This window comes from Rana temporaria, chromosome 3 (genome assembly GCF_905171775.1).
Source record: "Rana temporaria chromosome 3, aRanTem1.1, whole genome shotgun sequence".
NCBI classification, from domain to species: domain Eukaryota; kingdom Metazoa; phylum Chordata; class Amphibia; order Anura; family Ranidae; genus Rana; species Rana temporaria.
Window position 1 is genome coordinate 374,012,384 of NC_053491.1, and position 18,782 is coordinate 374,031,165.

Sequence of the window (18,782 nt, forward strand, 5' to 3'; positions counted from 1 at the left end):
GTCAGCGGATCTTTAGACCTGCGTAACCTATCTGATTTACGTTACGCCGGCGCAAGTTTTTGAGGCAAGTGCTTTATTCAGAAAGCACTTGCCTCTAAAGTTGCGGTGGCGTATAGTAAATCCCCCAGCGGAATTCAAATTCCGCGGCTAGGGGGCGTATAAAATTTAAATCAGGCGCGTCCCCGCGCCAAACGAACTGCGCATGCGCCGTCCATCAACTTTCCCAGCATGCATTGCTCCAAATGATGTCGCAAGGACGTCATTGGTTTTGACGTGAGCGTAACTTACGTCCAGCTCTTTTCTGAATCGACTTATGCAAACGACGTAAAATTTCAAAACTCGGTGCAGGAACGACGGCCATACTTAACATAGGATACCCCTCACATAGCAGGGGTAACTATACGCCGGAAAAAGCCGAACGCAAACGACGTAAAAAAATGCGCCGGGCGGTCGTTCGTTTCTGAATCGGCGCAAATCGTCATTTGCATATTCGTCGCGTATACAAACGGAAGCGCCATCTAGCGGCCAGCGTGAGATTGCAGCCTAAGATCCGACGGTGTAAGTCACTTACACCTGGCGGATCTTAGGGAGATCTATGCGTAACTGATTCTATGAATCAGTCGCAAAGATCCGACCGACGGAACTCAGAGATACGATGGCGTATCAGGAGATACGCCGTCATATCTCTATCCAGGGGCGGACTGACAACTCATGGGGCCCCCGGGCAATAGAAGATTATGAGGCCCTTGGGCTTACAGATGGCCACCACGCCAGGAGGCAGTGCAGAGGTGGGGCAGCTAAAATCTCTGGATTTACACATCAAAAGCATGTCGGTTTCGGACATATCAGGGACAGATGTAAACAAAACATAGATTTTTACATACTGTCCCTGGTTTTACTGAGCCTGGCAACCCTGATGGGGCCCCCTAGTGACATGGGGCCCTCGGGCAGTGCCCGAGTGACTCAATGGTCAGTCCGCCCCTGTCTCTATCTGAATCTGCCCCCTGGGATCTAACACTAACCTCTCTATCCCTGTAAAGAAAAAATTAGTATACATACCTTTTTAGAAGCCGATCTGACCCGCTTCAACCGGATCCCACGCTGAGCTGTCAGCCGCGGCTTCTCTGTGTAGGCGGGTGCAGAGGAGACGGGGGACAACGAAAGCCCCATAGTAACTCTATGGGTGACATCACTTGCTTATCATTTCACAGCTATTGTTGTCCCTGTCCTCAGCAGAGTTTCGGGCACTGGAGATCGGGTCGGAACGGGTCAGATTGACTTCCAAAAAGGTACAGGTATGTATACTCATCTTTTCTTTACAGGGATATAGAGGTTAGTGTTAGATCCCTGGTGTCTATAGATGCAGGGATTTTAGATTTTGTTTTGGCTTCCACTTTTAAGTTTGGAGCTGGCATCAGATGAAGCAGAAACACCAACCTGGTAGAATGTGTGAACAGAGGACCAGGTGGAAGCTTTGCAAATCTGAGAAACAGTCTGATGCCTAAAAGAAGCACTTCCAGATCTAGGAGAGGGCTCCTTGACAGGAAATGTCGAAAACTGATTCTTGAGACCATAGGCTTGGCGAATAAAAAATGATGCTAGTAAAAACAAGCTAGCAACAAAAATTGCTGATGGTAGTGATATTCTAAGCTGACCGACAGTTTTTCCATTTGTCAGTGCCAATTCACCTGCATAACCCAAAGGTAGGTGTCCCTGTGTCCCTTAATAGACGAAAAAGAAACACGCATTTAAAGCATACATAAGCTCGGGTTGAAAAAATGAATAAACACAAAGGGCCAGATTCACAAAGAGATACGACGGTGTATCTACAGATACACCATCGTATCTCTGACTTACACTGGTCCTATCTATGCGCCTGATTCATAGAATCAGATACGCATAGATAGGGCTAAGATCTGACAGGTGTAACTGTGTTACACCGTCGGATCTTTTTTTCAATTTAAAAATGGCGCCGCTGGTTCCCGCTGATTTACCTTGAATAATATGTAAATCAGCGAGATACGCAAATTCACGAACGTACGCGGACCCGACGCAGTCTTTTTACGACGTTTCCGTAGCGGCTTTCCCGTCATATACTTACCCCTGCTTTTATCAGGTGCAGCCAATGTTAAGTATAGCCGGCGTTCCCGCGTCGAATTTGAATTTTCTAACGTCGTTTGCGTACGCCGATTCACAAACACGCGCGTCGCAAGCCACGCTCACGTCGAAACCACTGACGTCCTAGTGACGTCAGTGGGAGCAATGCACGCCGGGAAATTCCCCGGACGGCGCATGCGCATTTAAATCGGCGCGGGAACGCGCCTGATTTAAATAGTACACTCCCCCTAGCCGCGGAATTTGAATTCCGCCGGGGGATTTAGGATCCGCCGCCGCAAGTTTGGAGGTAAGTGGTTTGTGAATTAGCCACTTGCCTCTCAAACTTGCGGGAGCGGATCTTAAATCACGTAGATCGAGCGGATCTACAGATCCGCTGATCTACGTGAATCTGGCCCATACTGTTTTGTGTATACAAGGAACATTACAGTATGTGCTTGGGTGAGAAAGCCTACAAGAAGAAAAAAACTCCATTAAACCGTTCTTCCACTATTAGATCCTCACATCTCTCATATTACCTGAATGTGTTTAATGCCTCCCATGTTCATCCAGGCCTGGGCCTGCTTGGGACTCAGATCAGCTACGAGGCTGTAACTCTAAAAAAAAAAAAAGGAAGAAAAACAGGGATTAGAATTAAACCTCCTTTTTTTACTGCCCTCCAAGACTTTATTAGAGATTTACCCTCACTTCCTGTTCAGCTGATGGCAGTTTTAACAGACAGAAAGCCAGGAAAAATCTGCAACAAAAACTAAAGTAAAAAACTGACAGGGTCTTTAGCCTAATGCCTCGTACATACGACCAGTTTTCTCATCAGGAAAACTGGCATGACAGCTTTTGGTCGGGAAAACTGGCCGTGTGTATGCTCCATGGCAGTTTTCCCGGCGGGAAAAATGAGAACATGTTCCCTTTTTTCCTGCCGGCATTCCTAGCGTTTTTTAACCCGGCAGTTTTCCTATGGGGAAAGCATGCGGGGGAGCATACACACGGCCGGGATTCCTGACCAAAGCTCCCATGGCAGTTTTCCTGACGGAAAAACAGGCCATGTGTAGGGGGGAAAAAGCTGCTGAGCCGGTTCTCGGCTTTCCCCTCGGGTTTCCCAGCGGTAAAAAGTCCGCCGGGAAACCAGATTGTGTGTACGAGGCATCACTCTACTAAACAAAGGCCTTTTTATTTCTGTCTGTGTTTCTCCTGAAGAGTTTCCTTCATTTCCTGTCTAGTGAAACCGCAATAGGACAGGATGTGTGAAACTTCTTTAAGGGAGCCTCAGATTGCGGTAAACATCTTACATGGGCCCTAACCCTTCCACACTCTTTTCAAAACGATGTAAAAAGGGTTTGGCTGGACATACTTTATTTAAAAAGACAGCCAATTTTATGTTGGGAGTTGGGAGTTGGCATGAACTTTTTAACAATATACTGTATGTTGCAGATAAGCTAATAACTTTGGTTTAATGGTTCGACTTCCTACTAAATGAAGAGGTAAGCTGCAATATGGCTGCCTCCCCTGTTTACAAGTGGAAAGCACACTAAACCCTGGTATATGAAAGAAATACTGGGCCAGATCCACAAAGAGCCGCTGTAACTTAAATATTCTGATTTAAGTTACACTGCCGCAAAATTTCTACCTAAGTGCCCGATCCACAAAGCACTTACCTAGAAATTTTCGGGTGTGTAACTTAAATTCCGCCGGCGCAAGGCGTTCCTATTCAAATGGGGGCGAGTCCCATTTAAATTAGGCGCGCTCCCACGCCGGACGTACTGCGCATGCTCGTGACGTCATTTTCCCGACGTGCATAGCGCGAAATTACGTTACGCCAAGCTTCGTGAATCGCGCCGGGTCAAAAAAATTGCGTTGGGAAAAAAAAAGATACGGCGGGAATTTAAAAAAAAAAAAAAAAAAAAAATAACAGCGTCGCGGGTAAGAAGGGTCTACTTTTACAAGGTGTAAACAACTTACACTTTGTAAAAGCAGCCCTAATTTTACACATGCAACTTAATACTTACGGAGAAAAAACGAAGCGTAAAAGCTTCGTGGATCTCCGTAAGTGCTAATTTGCATACCCGAAGCGGCATTTCGACACGAAATGCCCCCAGCGGCGGATGCGGTACTGCATCCTAAGATCCGGCAGTGTAAGTCCCTTACACATGTCGGATCTTCTGCCTATCTTTTGAAAACTGATTCTGTGGATCAGTTCCAAAGATAGAAACAGGGATACGCCGGCGTATCCCTTTTGAGGATCTGGCCCACTATTCTTACTGTTTCAGTGCACCAGCACAGTATACAGTAATAGACTAAATGAGTATCTTCTGGATTTTATAATAAATACATGTTTCTGCTACACTAATTGGGTACCGGAGTCTTGACCATCACCTCTATACCATCTGGCTAAAAGTATGTGGACACCACTCCAAATTATGGGTTCAGGTGTGTTTAGGGAAGGGTACTGATGATGCTACAGCATACAGACATTTTAAAACTATTGTGCTCTTCCACCCTTATGGTAACATTGGTGGAAGTCCCTTTTCTGTTTCCTACACACCATGATAGCGCCATAAAGACATGGTTTGAGAAGTTTGACCAGGAACCCATGTTATCTTTCAAACAGCCTTGACCTCAGCCCTATCTAACACAATTGGAATGAATAAGAACACCGATTGATAGCCAGGTGTACCTGACCTCACAGATGTTCTTTTGGTTGAATGGCACAAATCCCCCCCCCCCCCCCCCCCAAGATATTCCAAAATCATATGGAAGGCTTTCCTAAAAGAGTGGAGGCTGTTATAACCACAAAGGAGGACGTAAGTTAATATCAATGTCCATGGGTTTTAAAGGAATGCTCAACAAGCTCATATACAGTAGGTGTGATGGTCAGGTGCTCACAAACCTTAATCTATATAGTGTATCATAATACAAGAGATACCTGGAAGGCTTTGTCCAGTTCATTAATCTCTCGCAGTTGGTTGCCTTTTGTAAAATGAAGATCGGATATTATTTTAGGGTCTTCTGACTTCATCTGCAGAGCAATATCAATCATTTCTAGAGCCTGCAGAACAGGAAGACAAGAGATTTCAATTCACATAAATAAAAGGTGAATCCCTACCGGCTGTTTCTGGTGATAATATCATGTATAGGTGACACTACAGGCCAAGGGTAATAAGGGGCAGACAGCTTTGAAAACCTATAGGTAGATTCACATAGAATGGTGCAAAGTTGCGGCGGCATAGCTTAGCGTGTTTAGGCTACGCCGCCGTAAGTTAGCTAGGCAAGTACTTGATTCTCAAAGTACTTGCCTGCAAAGTTGACGTTTTTTTTTTTAACTGCGCATGCGCCGGGCGCCTACATTTCCCAGTGTGCATTGCGGCTAAGTACGCCGCACGGGCCTATTGATTTCGATGTGGACGTAAACGACGTAAATCCCTATTCACGGACGACTTACGCAAATGACGTAAAAATTTCGAATTTCGAAGCGGGAACGGCGGCCATACTTAACATTTGCAACGCCACCTAGGGCCCAGCTCTAACTTTAGGTGGCCTATCTCTAACGTAAACGGCGTAAATGTACTGCGTCGGCCGGGCGTACGTTCGTGAATCGGCGTATCTACTAATTTACATATTCTACGCCGACCGCAATGGAAGCGCCACCTAGCGGCCAGCCTCAATATTGCAACCTAAGATAGGACGGCGCAAGCCGTCGTATCTTAGATATGTTTAAGCGTATCTCTGTTTGAGAATACACTTAAACATAAGTCGGCGTAGATTCTGAGTTAGGTCGGCTTATCTACCGATAAGCCGGCCTTTTCGCTTTCTGACTTTCTACTAGTCTTAAAGGTGTTATTTCCCTAAGCCAGCTCTGTTTGAGTTTCCTCCTCTCCATAGGCATTACCACATATGTGCAGTTAATGTTTATCTGTATATTAAATGTATATTGTTATTAGCCAATAGTATGACGGTGGTGTAAATATAGAGAATCTGAACATTGGAGTGGAAACTTCTGTACACCAGGGGATTTCCATAATCACCTTGGGCTGTGATAGGAATGAGCGACACTAGGATTTAACCACTTGAACCCCAATTCTGACATTTCTTACATATATCCAAAAATCTGCATTTTTTTTTTTGCAAGAAAATTACCTAAAACACTCAAGCACAATATATTTATTAAACAGAGGCCCTGGAGAATAAAGTGGCGGGCATTGCAATTTCTGTTGTCACACGATATTTGATCTTAACCACTTCCATACAGGGCACGTATACACCTTCCCGCCCAAGCCAATTTTCAGCTTTCAGCACTGTCGCACTTTGAATGGCAATTGCGCGGTCATGCTACACTGTACCCAAACAAAACTGGCGTCCTTTTTTCCCCACAAATAGAGCTTTCTTTTGGTGGTATTTGATCACCTCTGCGATTTTTTTTTTGTGCGCAACAACTAAAAAAAGACTGAAAATTTTTAAAAAATATATGTTTTTATTTTTTTCTGTTACTTTTTTTGTAAATAAGTATGTTTTCTTTCAATTACGGGCACTGATATGGCGGCACTGATGGGCACCGATGAGATGGCACTGATGGACATCGATGACGTAGTACTGACGGGCACAGATGAGGTGGCACTGATTGGCGGCGCTTGTATGCGGCACTGATGGGCACACATAGGCGGCACTGATGGGCACACATAGGCGGCACTGATGGGCACACATAGGCGGCACTGATGGGCACACATAGGCGGCACTGATGGGCACTCATGGGCGGCACTGATGGGCGGCACTGGGCACTCATAGGCGGCACAGATGGGCACTCATGGGCGGCACTTATGGGTGGCACTGATGGCTACTTATGGGTGGCACAGATGGGCACTGATAGGTGGGCAGTGGGCATGGATGGGCACTGTGGGGTGGCACTGATGGACACTGTAGGGTGGCACTGATGGACAATGTGGGGTGGCACTGATGGACACTGGGGCGGCACTGATTTAGCTATGTTGCCAGTCAGTGCCCATTTGTGGGCACTGATTGGCATCTTTTTTTTTTTTTAATGCTTTTTTTTTTACAGACTTTTTTTTTTTTTTTTGCCCACCCTGGTGGTCCAGGGTGGGCTTCCCTGGTGGTCCATGTGGCGATCCGAGGGGGGGGCTGCGCTGATAAACAATCAGCGCGAGCCCCCCCCTGTCAGGAGAGCCGCAGATCGGCTCTCCTATACTCGCGTCTGTCAGACGCGAGTGAGGAAGAGCCGACAACGGCTTTTCCTGTTTACATCGTGAACAGCCGTGATTCGACACGGCTGATCACGTGGTAAAGAGTCTCCGTGAGAGACTCTTTACCGAGATCGGTGTTGCGGGGTGTCAGACTGACACCCCGCAACAACGATCGCCGCGATGCGAGGACGTCATATGACGTGCGGTCAGGATCAGACAACCACTTTGCCGCCGTCAATATGTCATTGGCGGGCGGCAAGTGGTTAAATATACATTTTCAGGGTTAAAAAAATAAAAAAAACTATGAATTTTGATTAACACAATATAATACCAATTTTTGATCAAATATAAAAGATGATGTTATGCCAAGGAAAAAAATATCAAACATGTCATGCTTTAAATTGCCAGCTTTGCACATATAAATAGTGACATTTTTCCCATTCTTCTTTTCTCAAGCTCTATCAGATTGGACGAAGAGCGTCTGTCAGTGGCGGCTGGTGCTCAAAACTTTTGGGGGGGGCGCAAACAAACGGAAAAAAAAACATCAATTGCAACCTCACTGTGCCCATCAATTTCCACCACTGTGCCCATCAATTGCCCCCACTGTGCCCATCAAACGCAGCCACTGTGCCCATCAAACGCAGCCACTGTGCCATAAAATTGTCGCCACTGTGCCATGCCATCAAGCGCAACCACTGTGCCCATCAATTGTTGCCACTGTGCCATCAATTGTTGCCACTGTGCCATCAATTGTTGCCACTGTGCCCATCAATTGTCGCCACTGTGCCATGCCATCAATTGTCGCCACTGTGCCATGCCATCAATTGTCGCCACTGTGCCATGCCATCAATTGTCGCCACTGTGCCATGACATCAATTGTCGCCACTGTGCCATGCCATCAATTGTCGCCACTGTGCCCATCAATTGTCTCCACTGTGCCATGCCAAACGCAGCCAATGTGCCATCAATTGTCGCCACTGTGCCCATCAATTTTCACCACTGTGCCCATCAATCATCGCCACTGTGCCCATCAATTGTCGCCACTGTGCCCATCAATTGTCGCCATTGTGCCCATCAATTGTCGCCACTGTGCCCATCAATTGTCGCCACTGTGCCATGCCAAATGCAGCCACTGTGCCATCAATTGTTGCCACTGTGCCATGCCATTGTCGCCACTGTGCCCATCAATTGTCGCCACTGTGCCCATCAATTGTCGCCACTGTGCCCATCAATTGTCGCCACTGTGCTATGCCAAACACAGCCACTGTGCCTATCAATTGTCACCACTGTGCCATGCCATTGCCAAAGCGAGGACCTATGCCACTTGGTTTCAGGGAATCCTGAGGCCCGATAGTGGGTTGTGTGTGTGGTTGCGGAACTGACTGCCTGTCCTGATTAATTTTACCAATTCTAAAGGGAGTAATAGTTACATAGAGTACCTTTGTATATTTCTCCTGCTTGCTGTAGATGGCGGACAGCAGATGGTAACATTCAATACAGTCAGGGGTTTCTGCTGCTATACGATGAGTTAGAGCCTCTGCCTCATTTGACTGACCCATCACTATCTGGACTTGGGCCTACAAGACAAAGTGGACATCAGAGAAAAAGAATCAAAACAAATCCAAAGTTAGAAAAAAATATGTATAAAATAAGCAAGGGATTCAAAAAATGCAAAGCATGCAACATGAAAATGAATAGTAGCAATACTGAAACAAATACTTATGTATAAAATAGACAAGTTCGGAAATGGGGTTATATTCACCAAAAGGCACTTGTGGACACTGGCCCGGATTCAGCTAGATTTGCGCATTTATTACGGAGGCGCAGGGCCCTGCGCCCCCGCAATTTTCTTGCGCTGCCCTCGATTCACGGAGCAGAAGCTCCGTAAATTGCGTGGGCGCGCCGGCAAAATGCCTGGCGCAAGCGCGCGCAATTTAAATGATCCCGTAGGGGGCGGGAATCATTTAAATTAGGCGCGTACCCGCGCCGATCGTAGAGCGCATGCTCCGTCGGGAAACCTTGCATTGCGGCAAATGACGTCGCAAGGACGTCATTTGCTTCAAAGTGGACGTGAATGGCGTCCAGCGCCATTCACGAATCACTTACGCAAAGTACGTAAAATTCAAATTTCGCGACGCGGGAACGACGGGTATACGTAACATTGGCTGCCCCTGCTAATAGCAGGGGCAGCCTTACGCAAAAACCGCTGTACGGAAATGACGTAAATTGCGTACGCAGGGCTCGCGCAACGTTGTGAATCGGTGTTAGTATGCAATTTGCATACTATACGCTGAGCACAACGGGAACGCCACCTAGCGGCCATCGCAAGAATGCAGCCTAAGATATGCGGGCATAAGAGCCTTATGCCGCACAGATCTTAGGCTGCAGTCGGCGTAACGAGGTTCTTGAATCAAGAGCACTCGTTACGCCGGGGCAAGTAAGCAATTGCGCTGTGTAACTATGGTTACACAGGCACAATTGCTTCTTGAATCCACCCCAGTGTCTAGGGGAGCAAGATAAAATGTGGAAGCACTTTAAAAGAAGAGTGTCCGATTAAAAAAAATAAACATTCATACTCACCTAGGTGGATGTAGCATCGATCTGATGCTGCATCTGTCCCCCATCGGCTCTACACTGAGAACCGAGCGATCAAAAAACGCAGATAACTCAGTTCTCTGGTCCACACTAAGTAAAGTGCTGACTGTCATTAACCGTTCTGTGCTGTGCCCCTCCAACAGTCACTGGAGCACGGGGTTGTGGAGGTGGCGAGATTTTCTGGCTCAGTCTCCCAGCAGTGTGCACTGCTGAGAAGCCGAGTCAGTTGCTGGTCAGGAATTTGGGAGGATTCTGACATTATTGTCCAATGTCTCTAAGCTAAGAGTTAAAGGGGTTGTAAAGGTTCGTTTTTTATTTTCTAAATAGGTTCCTTAAAGCTAGTGCATTGTTGGTTCACTTACCTTTTCCTTCCATTTCCCTTCTAAATGTTTTTTTTCTCTGTTTTCTTTGTCTGAATTTCTCACTTCCTGTTCCTTCTCAGTAAGGTGTTCAGTAAGGTGTTCTAAATTACTTTCCACCGCTCGGATGATGGTGGAAAGCTTACTGAGGAGAAACAGGAAGTGAGAAATTCAAACAAAGAAAAAAAACATTTAGAAGGAAAATAGAAGGAAAAGGTAAGTGAACCAACAATGCACTAGCTTAAAGGAACCAATTTAGAAAACAAAAGACGAACCTTTACAACCCCTTTAAAGTGTGTTCCCAGGTTTTCTGTTTGGTGGGTTTTTGCTGGGTCTGGCCCACTAGTTCTGTGTGATGTAAAAGGAACAGGGGGATCCGCACCTGGGGAGAGAGAAAGCCTGAACCTTAAACTAGAAAAGCATAAAGGAAGTCAGATGGGAAGTGCGGGGCTTGGAAAGTTGCCATGCTGTCCCAGGGTAGGACTCTGATTTGGACCTTAGTTGGTGCCCAACCAGGAGGGAAACATGGAGGACGTGACAACCACCCTGTCACCCTGACCTGCCCCACAAGCCAACAGCTGACTTTAGCCCACTGTCAGCTGATTCTGGGTCACAGGATTGCAGAACGAAGTGCATTACTGTGCCCCACAGGAGAATTATGGCAAAAAGAACTTTATTTTTTCTTAGTCTGGTCACTGAACCAAGTAGCAGTACTAAATTTGAAGAGGGGGGTAAAAGGGGATGAGGAGTGGAATCACAAGATTCTTTGGCTTAGGCAATATTTGATATGTGATATGTCTTCCAAATCTGTGAGCTTTTGGCTGGACTGTGCAGTGCTTTAGGCTGCATTCACACCTGAGCGTAGGTCGTTCGGTTGTTTTTTCCGGCGTTATGTCACGCGTATTCATGCTTATTTGCGCGTTTGCATACAGCGTCGTCCAACGTTTTTGTACTTCAACGTTTTTTATTTAAGCCAATAGGAAAAATGATCATCTTTTCATCACTTGTTGCTATGTTGGTAGATTTTTTTTATCTTCTGCCTGGGTGAAATGTTCTATTGATTAAAGCGACAAAACGCCCGTAGCAAACGCTCGTTGTCGTGCTAGTCGCTTGAATCGAGCGTTTCCATTACTTTCTATGGAAAATAGAAACGTTCAAAAACGCCCGATTCGCGGGTCCGGAACTTGTTTGAGCTTCAGGCGTTCGGCGTCAGGCGTTTTGGAGTGGAGATGTGAACCATCTCCATAGGGAATAATGTATTTTTTCCCCTCTAGCGTTTTTGAGCGTCGCACTTCAGGTGACAAAACGCTCAGGTGTGAATGCAGCCTTAAAGCTGAACTTAAGCCTTCCCTCCAGTCTTGCACAATTGTATAGGCACCTCTGATGTAATAAAATTGAAACTGAATATGGTTGATTCCACTGCACATTGTGAGCTTCTCACAGTGTCTAATGGAAGCTGTAGCAATTCAGATGGAGAACACCTCATTTCATGGCTGGAGGATGTCCAGCATCATCCACCCTATCCCACAACCTTCATTCATTGGTGTCCAGTTGTGGAGGCTCAGCATCTATTGTGGGTGTTACCCAGGCCAGTCTGCATGCAGATACAGCCTGACTAAGAACACTCACTCTTCCAGACTGACATCCACCTATCAAGGCATTTTTTTATATGCTTAACTCCTGTTTATACCACGGCTGAAAGCTCTTGGGAAGAGTACTGAGTCAGGGTGCTGTGATGTGTTTAGGAAGGTAAAGTATAACTGAAGGCAAAACTTTATTTTTATTTTGGATAGAGTGGAGAGGGATTAGAACACCTGTTTTTTTTATTGTCCATATTGTTTACCCTCTCTATTTGTTATATTTACCATTATCACCAAATGTGAAAGCAAAAGAAAAATCACACATTTTGGGTTGCCCTCAGAACAGGAATAGTGGGGAAATCTTCTAATGAGAATACTAGTTTTGGTGACCCTGGTGATATCCAGGGATTCCCTGACTATAGAGGGATTTCCTCTCAAGTCTCGTACACACGCTCGGTTTACTCGGCAAGAACCAGCAAGAAAACTGCTGGCAGAGCTTTCTTGCCGAGTATACCGTGCGTGTGTACGAGGCTTTCAGATTTCTCGTCCAAAAAACTGCCTAAAATCTCAACAAGAAAAATAGAGAACATGTTCATGTTTTCCTGCCGAGAAACCCGAGAGTGTGTATACTCACCTGTCGCCGTGGAAACCAGCGCATGTTCTAAATGACTGTGACGCATGCGCGGTAGCTTCCTAGGCATAGGTAGGGTGCAGCAAGCGCATGCTTGTCGTATGCGATGACGTCACCGCGTTCTTGCCTTTCAAAAGAACCGCGGTTCTTTTGAATGGAATGTCTGTACACTCGGGCGGCAAGAGATTCTTGCCAAGAATCTCGTCAGGAAAAACAACTTTTTTTACCTGACGAGATTCTGGCCCGTGTGTACAGGGCTTAAGTTTCTGTTTTGCTATGGGACATGAAGTGAAGGGAAATCTCTCCAATGGGGGGTGACAAAAGTAAACCTTACATGGGTTATAAGTAACCCTCCCTAACGCTTTGACTTTAAAGGGGTTGTAAAGGTACAATTTTTTTTCCTAAATAGCTTCCTTTACCTTAGTGCAGTCCTCCTTCACTTACCTTATCCTTCCATTTTGCTTTTAAATGTCCTTATTTCTTCTGAGAAATCCTCACTTCCTGTTCTTCTGTCTGTAACTCACCACCGTAATGCAAGGCTTTCTCCCTGGTGTGGAGTGTCGTGCTCGCCCCCTCCCTTGGACTACAGGAGAGTCAGGAAGTTCTCTACTTTGCAGATAGAGAAAGGAGCTGTGTGTTAGTGGTCGTCCTGACTCTCCTGTAGTCCATTATTAGGATTAAGCTATTTAGGAAAAAAAATTGTACCTTTACAACCCCTTTAAAGCGGGGGTTCGCCCAGAATTTTTTTCTTTAACATTAGATTGAGGCTAATTACGGGAAGCAGAATCGGGTGTTTTTTTTTTAAAATCAATGCAGTACTTACCGTTTTAGAGATAGATGTTCTCCGCCGCTTCCAGGTATGGTCTTCGGGACTGGGCGTTCCTATTTGATTGACAGCCTTCCGACGGTCGCATACAGCGCGTCACGAGTTGCCAAACGTCGGTGCGGCTCTATACGGCGCCTGCGCACCGACGTTCGGCTACTTTCGGAAACCTGTGATGCGCTGTATGCGACGGTCGGAAGGCTGTCAATTAAATAGGAACGCCCAGTCCCGCAGCCCATACCCGCAAGCCACGGAGAACATCTATCTCTAAAACGGTAAGTACTGCATTGATTTAAAAAAAAAAAAAAAACGATTCTGCTTCCCGTAATTAGCCTCAATCTAATGTTAAAAATTTAATTTTTTTGGGGGCGAACCTCCACTTTAAGTACATCACCCAGCCTGTCCATCAGCCATGATCTTCCTGCACTGCAGAGAGGCACAGAGACCAAATGGAGACATCACTGTGTTCAAAATAAAAAAAACAATGTAATGGAAAAAAATGTCAGTAGCATTGTACTGAAGCTGGGTAACAGGGACCATGGAACGCAAAACGTAGGCTTTCATAAACTTCACTTCCAAATATTAATGACAAGTCTCCAGTGGATCAAATAAGCTAGAAGAAGGCATTCCATCTTCTGTGTTCACACTTTAAATAAGTCCAGGGACCCCTTCAGGGTGCAATCCTATACACTTACCAATGACAGGCATAGCTGGACATTCTGTGGGTGAAGTCCCACTGCCTCTTTATACAGACGTAAGGCCTCGTCATGTTTCCCTGTGTTATAATACAGGGCTCCAAGAGGGGTGATGACATCAATGTCCCGAGATATCTGTAAAGCCCTGGTCAAGACACAGAAAGGAAAAGCAATCACTTTACACTTGTTTTATTTTTAATGTAAGTAACATAACACAAATTACCCTACTAGCAGGTAATGGTATCGGAAGGTGACATCAATACTTTCCAGGTTTGAGCATAGATGATCAAATGTCTATACTGTAATTTCATCTAATTTTATGGACAGTAAGGAGTGAGTCAGACTTGAAGACTATATGGTGAATCCCCAGCAATCAGAGGTTTAGAGATCTGGCTGTCACCAGGGGCGGACTGACCATTGAGTCACTTGGGCACTGCCCGAGGGCCCCATGCCACTAGGGGGCCCCATCAGGGTTGCCAGGCTCAGTAAAACCAGGGACAGTATGTAAAAATCTGTGTTTTTTTTAGATCTGTCCCTGATATGTCCGAAACTGACATGCTTTTAATGTGAAGATCCCAAGATTTTAGCTGCCCTGCCTCTGCACTGCCTCCTGGCGTGGTGGCCATCTGTAAGCCAGAGGGGCCCCATAATCTTCTATTGCCCGGGGGCCCCATGAGTTGTCAGTCTGCCCCTGGCTGTCACGTAAGCGGGTACTTTGATACCCTTTCCAGGTTCACTCTTTGCATGCAATGAGCAGTGTCGCTTACATCCATTTTGTCTTCAGAGGGCATTTGACAGGTGGTGAGGAGACATTATATGGCCTCCTGACCACCTGTCTTAACCCCATAAACACTGCACCAGTGCACCACTACCACAAGAGCAGTTGCAGGGGACCCCCTATTCAGTTTAATGTGCCAAACAGCAGGAATATTTTTTTGATGTGCCACAAAGAAAAACATCATGGCTACAGAATATGTACACCCCCCTCCACTGCTTTTGCACCTGGGGTGCTAAAAACACAGCTTAACTGCATTGTTTTACTACCCCCCAATCACAAGTAAACGAAGCCCAAGACCCCTTTCACACTGGGGTGAACACAGTTTCAGGCGCTTTAGCGTTAAAAAAAAGCACCCGTAAAGCGCCTGAAAGAAGCCTCATCTGCAATCCCAATGTGAAAGCCTGAGCGCTTTCACACTAAAGCGCCTGAAAAACGCTCCAGTGTGAAAGGGGTCTTAGCGTTAAAAAAAGCGCCTGTAAAACGCCTGAAAGAAGCCTCATCTGCAATCCCAATGAGAAAGCCCGAGTGCTTTCACACTGAGAAGCTGCGCTGGCATGGCGTCAAAAAAAGTCCTACAAGCAGCTTCTTTGCAGCGCTTTAGGAGTGTTGAATACACCGCTGCTAAAGTGCACCTTCCCATTGAGGAGCTTTTTTTTTTAAACACCAAAGCCCCTGAAAAACGCCCCAGTATGAAAGGGGTCTTAGCGTAGCTTTACCAGCGTTTTTCGGGGCGCTGGCAGTGTGAAAGGGCTCTGAATGCACTCTGGTTTTCACATTGGGATTACAGATGCTTTACAGGTGCTTTTTTAATACCAAAGCGCCTGAAAAACGCCCCAGTGTGAAAGGGGTCTAAGGCCTTGTACACACGACCGAACATGTCCGCTGAAACTGGTCCGTTGGACCAGTTTCCGCGGACATGTTCGATCGTGTGTAGGGCCGACCAGACAGTTTCCCGGCCTAGCGGACAGGTTTCCAGCGGACAAAAGTTTCTTAGCATGCTTAGCATGTACACACATCAGACCAAATGATCCCAGCGGACATGTACGATGAAAACGGTCCGCGGACCGTTTTCATCGGACATGTTGGGTGGTGTGTACGAGGCCTCAGTGTAATTTATACATACTGTGTGGTATATTGAGGTGTGTGGCGTTTAAAGAGCGCCATGCCATAAGGAAGTTAGGACTTGGTAAAATCCAAATAATAACATTTACATCATGACAACATTATACCCCGATGTGTTACCCATTTTCAAATTGGTCGGAGCCATCTCCCTGAATGGGAGAGTGATTGGGACCCATGTTGTAAAGGATCCCTTTACGAGTTTACTAAATGTCGGTGATTTGTAGAAATATGGCCCCTAAAACGAATTCCAAGTTTGGATTTGCATAATCATAGAAGGATAACTTATTAGTACGGTAATTATGGAAAATGTGACAGGAGGTGGGCATGTGCACCCCAAGGTGGGAGGAACGACTGACACCAAAGTGGGCAGGACCAAAGCTAGGAACTGAGGCAGGGAAATTATAGCAATTTAGCCTTCAGGAGATTATAGAAGCCAGCAAATCACTCAGCCCAGCAGCTTCTACCTATGTCCACAATGCTATTTTTATACTGATGTATTTCCGTATCACAACCTTTATACAGTACAACATCGGAGTTGGTGCTATGAGGATAATTTACTAAAAGGCATTCAAGAATCTTCACAAAGTAAATTCAGTGGAGATCCATTTCTATTATTTAATCATGAAAAAAAGCATATTCTTGTTTATTATTACTACAATGTATCAAGTGGAGATTCCCAACTCCTTTAGTTAATAAACACCAATATGTCTGAATTAAAGATCCACCAATAAAACTCAGAAGGTGCCTTACTTCTTGTACCACTTCTCAGCCTCCCTATTTTGGTTTAGAGATCGGTAAAGGCGGCCGAGGTTCAGCATGGCCACATGATGATTTGGACGCAGTTGTAGTGCTAGGAGATAATGAGACACAGCTTTCTGCGGAGCTCCTGGAACACATAGTAAAATGGAATGACGTTAAATTTGCTATAGTACTATCATCGACAATTTACCTTTTTTTTTTTTCAATAAAATGCTTGCTTTACCTTTCTTTTAGCATCCTTTTTTTGCAACTTTGTGTTGCTAATCTTCTGAAGCCTCTCTGCAGAGATATTTTGTCTGCATGCATTACAGCAATGGCTGCACTGCATTTCTTAGGATGGGTTAGCTGATAACAGTAGACTGTGCAATGTGCATTGGCACAACCACAGTGATAACTGGAATCGCATGGGACATTGGGACATTACAAGAGGACAACTTGGAGACAGGGACAGCATATTGTCATCCTATAACAAAAAGTGCCTGAACAAGGATCTTCATTGCAGGTTCACCAGGGATTATTTTTTATGAAAGCTGCAGATTTTGAAAACATTTTAATTACTTTTGGCATTGACATGTTGAAAATAATATAAGATTTAAATGACTGAGTTTACATTTACTTTAAGGCTCCATGCACACTGAAGCTGATAAAAGCTATAAAAAAAAATGCCAGTAGCTTTGCAGGGAGCCTTTCAACGTTTTTTAGCGTTTTTGCAATAGCTTTAATCAGCGTAGCTTTTTTTTTTAATGGATTAAAAAATGCAAAAAAACGCTGGCACTGGCGTTTTTCAGCGTTTTGCGTTTTTCAGCGTTTTTTCCCGCCCAAAAAACGGCACTTTGATTGCAAATTTCGGGCGTTCAGAAAAAAGCCAATAAACTCCAAAGCTCATTAACACTAAAAAACGCCCAGGTGTGCATGGGCACATAGACTAACATAGAGTTCAGTTAAAAAAAAGCCAAAACGCCAATAAACTGCAGTTTATCAGCTTCAGTGTGCATGGAGCCTAAGGGTCCTTTCACACTGCTCCCTTGATAAAAAAGCATATGTGCTTTTGGTGCATTTTCTAATTTCTGACTCCAATCATGCACATGTGACTCAAAAGGCGCACCAGAAACTCAACTGCTGTGAATTTTTTTTTACTTTTATATAATCTTTATTTTATTTTACATTTTAAGCCATACAAAACCACATACAGACAAAAAAGGTTAAGGGGAAAGGGAAGGCAAAATGCACCTCAAGGGTAAATACTGATTTCGCCATAATACATTACACTAGGAGTATAATTATTACTAGTATGAGCTCATCCCTGTCCTAGATTTTCGATCTAAGTGGACATTCCCCTCACACTTTGGGGGAAGGAGATAGGGCTCGCTTCATATATCAAAGCAGATACCTTACAGCATCTTAGGCTCACATAAAGTAAAGTAAGAACATAGAAGACATGAAAAAAAATAAAAATAGAAGAACATATACAAAAGGAAATTAAAAAGTATATACAAGTATCACTAAGGCCTTTATAAATAAGCAAACACACCTGTTTCATTGGCTAATGCGGTATAACTATTCTAGGAACATCAATGCTAATTCTGTATCTGGTTCTGAACCTGATTTAGGATCCGGTTCGCCTGGACAAGTTGCCCGAAGGCAGGATCCGCCAAAGTTAACAAAGCAATATCTAGACTAGAGGAGACTGGGGCCTGTCCAGAGGTTTGGCTCTGCCATGAGGCCCAGATTAAGTCAAAGCGCTCACGAGTTCCCTTGCATGTGGTCACCCATTCCTCTGCTTCCATGATCTCTGTCACCTTTCCAAGCCAGTCCAACTCGCTCAGAACTCACAGGCTCTTCCAGTGAATTGGTATAAAGTGCTTTGTGGCATTGAGGAGGTGAGGGAGAGAACTGCGTTTATGAGAGAGGGGAATGGGGGGGATGTGAAGCAGAAAGTGCTTCGGGGAAAAGGGCACATCTATGCCTAGGCTATCCGTTAGGCCTTGTACACACGAGGGGACATGTCCGATGAAGACGGTCCGCAGACCGTTTTCATCGGACATGTCCGCTCTGAGATTTCGGTCTGATGGTTGTACACACCATCAAACCGAAATCCCCGCGGACAGGATACGCGGTGACGTGGCCAATGCTGCC

General features: G+C 45.3%; 1 protein-coding gene across 2 annotated transcripts in view; it reads right to left on the minus strand.

Moving 5' to 3' along the window:
• Positions 1-18,782, minus strand: part of TMTC1 (transmembrane O-mannosyltransferase targeting cadherins 1) — an 82,829-nt gene that overhangs the window by 3,171 nt on the left and 60,876 nt on the right. For both annotated transcript variants that reach the window (XM_040345545.1, XM_040345546.1), the window contains exons 15-19: positions 16,638-16,773; positions 13,988-14,132; positions 8,744-8,881; positions 5,036-5,158; positions 2,634-2,711 (exon numbers count right to left, since the gene is read on the minus strand). In XM_040345545.1, coding sequence (XP_040201479.1) covers positions 2,634-2,711; positions 5,036-5,158; positions 8,744-8,881; positions 13,988-14,132; positions 16,638-16,773 — 620 coding nt within the window. The remainder of the gene's footprint in view (positions 1-2,633; positions 2,712-5,035; positions 5,159-8,743; positions 8,882-13,987; positions 14,133-16,637; positions 16,774-18,782) is intronic.